The following is a 3,877-nucleotide window of genomic DNA, read 5'->3' as shown; positions in this document are numbered from 1 at the left end:
GATACGACGCCTTCGTCGATGAACCATTCAAGCATTTCGTCGACAAGCTAGTTCCTTCGACGACGAACCCTATTTCGATATTTTACAACTCATTTGATATCTCTTCGTTGATGAGGTTCTGAATTTTGGCGATGAAGAGTGTAAAGGCCTTCGTCGACGAGAACAATGGCTTCATCAACCAAACGTGCTAATTTACCTCTTTACCCTTTAGTTATTTATTAAGTTTGAAATTCTCGGGTCGGGTTCTTACAGAATTCATAAGCCAAGAAAGTACCAAGTTGTTGGCACGCAACCAAACAGTGTGGTTAACATGCTGATCAGTAGGAGGAGCAGTGATCGAACTATCAATAAAGGCTACCTTGTTCTTGACAGTCAAGGCTATGATGATCGAGCGACTCCAAACAATGTAATTGTCTCCTACAAAAATTTTTGAGACCAAGAGAGCACTTGAATTATCACTGAGATGAAGAAAATATGGGCTAGAAGAGTCATCTGAAAGATTGACAATAGATGCAGAGAATTCATGGTAAGAAAGTCTGAATTCAAGTTCATGATGTAATAGGAAGAAATCTGAAAGAAAAAGAAATGATTTTGTGGAAGCAAGATTGATTCTTGCTCTGATACCATCTCAAGAACTTGATGACAAGAAAATAAAGAGAAACAGAGGAATAAATCTGAATTGAACAACTAAATTTATAATGAGCAAACTAGTATTTATATACACTTAAAAGTAATAACAAAAAAATTGAAAATTAACTGATTGTAATATTCTTCTCTACTTTTAGTTTTTCCTCATTTAATTTTAATTTCATTTTATCAATATGAGAGGCTATACTCCAACAATTGTACTCTAACCAATGGACAAGTCAAGCGGATACATCATCATGTATATCCTTCTTCATGCCTATTCATAAAAATGATGCCAAAGGCCTTTCTTGTTTTTTTTAATTATTTATAGAATTGTTCAAATGAATAGGATATCAAGATCGATATGCATACTCTAGAACATCTCTCCTAAAATGAGAATCATCTAACACTAATAATTTGCGTCTTAGAGCTACTATTTGTGTGGATATTGGGAGACCAAGGAGTCAAAGAAAAATATAAACCTTTTCACAAAATTAAAAACTTTTTCATCCCTTCAACCAATAATATCAATATCAAAGATCATAAATTATTACCATTACTAATAATACTACTATTATGAAAAAAATTAAATATAAATTATTTTCTCTCTCTCAATATATATATATTCTATACAATCATTCAACTAGTACGATAACCAAATGCAATGCACATAAAAGGGAACCCAAAAAATGAACCCACAAATCAATTAAACAATAAAAACCAAACCCAACAAAATCAAAATTCCACTCAATTTCCCATCCAATGCCTTCACAGCACCCAACACAGAACCACACCCCGACGATGAATGCTTAGCATCACCGCGCTCCTCCCGCGGATTGTCGAAATTGGAGGAGACGATGGTATCCGGCGCGGCCTCCTCGCCGACGGCGTCCGGGGAAGCCGCCGGAGCAAGGGAGGCGCCGGTGGCCGAGGGGCTCTGATTCTTCAAGCTGGGCGGCAAGCCCTGGCCGTGGGTGACGTTGATTTTGAAGCGCTGGCCGTGGTGGCACTGGTCGCCGTCGTAGTAGGCGGAGAAGAAGTAAATCATGCCCTCTTTGAGGAGGGGAACGGGGAAGGAGACGGGCTGAGGGTTGGTGGCGGAGGGCTCGCCGCCGAGCCACTCGGTGGTGTCGGTGTCCTGGGCGTCGTCGTAGTCGCAGTGCTTGTATGTGGTGAAGTTGTAGGTCTGCACCACCGAGTGGTTGCTGTCGGTGTTGAAAACTGCAGTCATTACAGAAAAGTGAAACATTGAATTCTGGATATAATTATTAAAAATATTATTTTTAATTTCAAATATTTTTATTTAAACATAATTAGAAAATAAAAAATTAATTAATTGCATATAAAATTAAAATTTTATTTATTATTTCCAAAAAAGAGAAGTAAAATTTAAAATCTGTACTTCATTTCCGGAGATCCCATACTTCCCCATTAAGCAATATCTATAAATATAAAAAAAATCAAATTCTTCCAATTAATCATGCTGGTTTAATTCCTCCATTTGGAAGCTTTGAGAATTTCCCCGATGGATTTGGGTACAAAAACAATTGCCACAAAATGAAAAAATCCAGAAAATTACATATTATTTATTTTGTTCTCAAAAAAATTAGCAATAACTTTGATAATTACAGAACAATCTATCAAAACACATATCCAGGGACATCAAATTTAAGGGAGGAGATCAGACCCAAAGCTAATTCATAAAAATTTAACATGCCCAAAACAAAATACCACACAAAATTCAGCTACCATCAAATCAAATTTCCCAAGTGGGCAGACAGAAAATTTTGCTCTGTTAATTCAAATTCACGAGAGAGAGAGAGAGAGAGAGAGAGAGGGCTTACTGAGGAAATCTCCAAGAGAAAAGTGTTTGGAAGACGCCCATTTTTGGTAATTAACAGAGGGCTTTTGGAGGTTGTCATACCAGCCCAGGGAGTCACCGACGGTGTAGTTCTTGTAGCCTTCAACGCATCCTCCTGAAAACAACACAAGGAGATGCAGGCAGCAGAACAGAGTACTGAAGGAGAAGAACAGAGCACTCAGGCCCTGCAATCCCCTGTTGCAGCCTCCTCTCTGTTCCATTAGTTTCCAACTTCAATCTTTAATGGCGTTTGGGATATGTACGTATATCAGCCTATGAAGTGAGAACAACAGAAGATGGACGGAGATAAGGTATATATATGTAGTTGCCAGTGGGTAGTCCTTACTCTACTTTTCTCTGCTCGCTCTGTGTAGGATAAAACAGGGCACATGGAAATAGCATTCATGAATTGATTAGACACCGCCAGCTAGCTCTTCCAAAACCCATATATGACCCTCACTTTTCCATTCATCTGCCAAACTGCTCTGTTTTCCCGTCATCATAAGTTGGTAACAAAAATTTATTTTAGTTTTAATATTTTTTTATATTTATTGATTTATTATTTTTGTTATTCAATTAAATCTGAAAATATTAAATCAAATTACTTAGTGTAACGGTTTTGGGTTCAATTTCTTATTCTGTTGAGATATTGTTCGTTTGGGTTCACTATCTCATGAGTTTATATTACATTTTATCCAAATCTAATACAAGTCTCTCCAAACATAGGATAAGAATTTGTATTTGTGATATATGAAGTAATTATGACTTCAAGTGTATATTTTATATAAAATAAATTAAAAATAATATATATTCTATGAGCCGACGGAAACTGTGAATGGTGAGAGTTTTCTGTGAGATAGTGGGGACCGTAGATGGCAATGAAGATGTATCCGGGAGTCAGGTTGGTCGAATGTCCAACTGATGCACAGAAACCGTTTCCGCATCCGAACTGTATCCTGATCAGCGAGACCTGGGGGCGGAGGAGGCTAATCCGTAAGTTTGGTGCCGCAACAGGGAGTCTGAAGAACTCGTTGGTGGTTGGAGTTCCTATGTTATTCAAAAAAAAAAAAAAATAATATATACTCTTTTGGTGACTATTTTTTGAATCTCAAATGAGTAAACTAATCTCCAAAAGCAAAAGGGGTTTCCAATAATTTCAACTCTCTAACCCATAACCATTAAATTAATTCAAATGACAACTTTAATTGACTAAACTTAACAAATACAAGTTCTTAATTATACAAATTAGAAGTATAGGAATTAAAATAGACTTTAGTTAAAAGTGCAATGAGTACCTTATCATTTTACTCCGGATATATGTTAGTAGCTTCCCCTTTTTTCGTTAAATATTAATTTAATTACTCAGTAAGTGATTAATTGTTGAATTTA

At 36.5% G+C, this 3,877-nt stretch overlaps 1 protein-coding gene across 1 annotated transcript; it reads right to left on the bottom strand.

Annotated features, from left to right (window-relative positions):
- Positions 1-1,207: 1,207 nt before the first annotated feature.
- Positions 1,208-2,916, bottom strand: LOC131149254 (early nodulin-like protein 18). Its single transcript, XM_058099540.1, has 2 exons — positions 2,472-2,916; positions 1,208-1,848 (listed from the first exon to the last, which is right to left on the bottom strand). The coding sequence occupies exons 1-2, from the start codon at positions 2,707-2,709 to the stop codon at positions 1,334-1,336; spliced, it is 753 nt and encodes a 250-aa protein (XP_057955523.1). The 5' UTR covers positions 2,710-2,916; the 3' UTR covers positions 1,208-1,333.
- Positions 2,917-3,877: the final 961 nt, after the last annotated feature.

The sequence above is a fragment of the Malania oleifera genome, chromosome 2 (assembly GCF_029873635.1).
Source record: "Malania oleifera isolate guangnan ecotype guangnan chromosome 2, ASM2987363v1, whole genome shotgun sequence".
Classification (NCBI taxonomy): domain Eukaryota; kingdom Viridiplantae; phylum Streptophyta; class Magnoliopsida; order Santalales; family Ximeniaceae; genus Malania; species Malania oleifera.
This window is presented reverse-complemented; position numbering and strand designations above follow the sequence as displayed.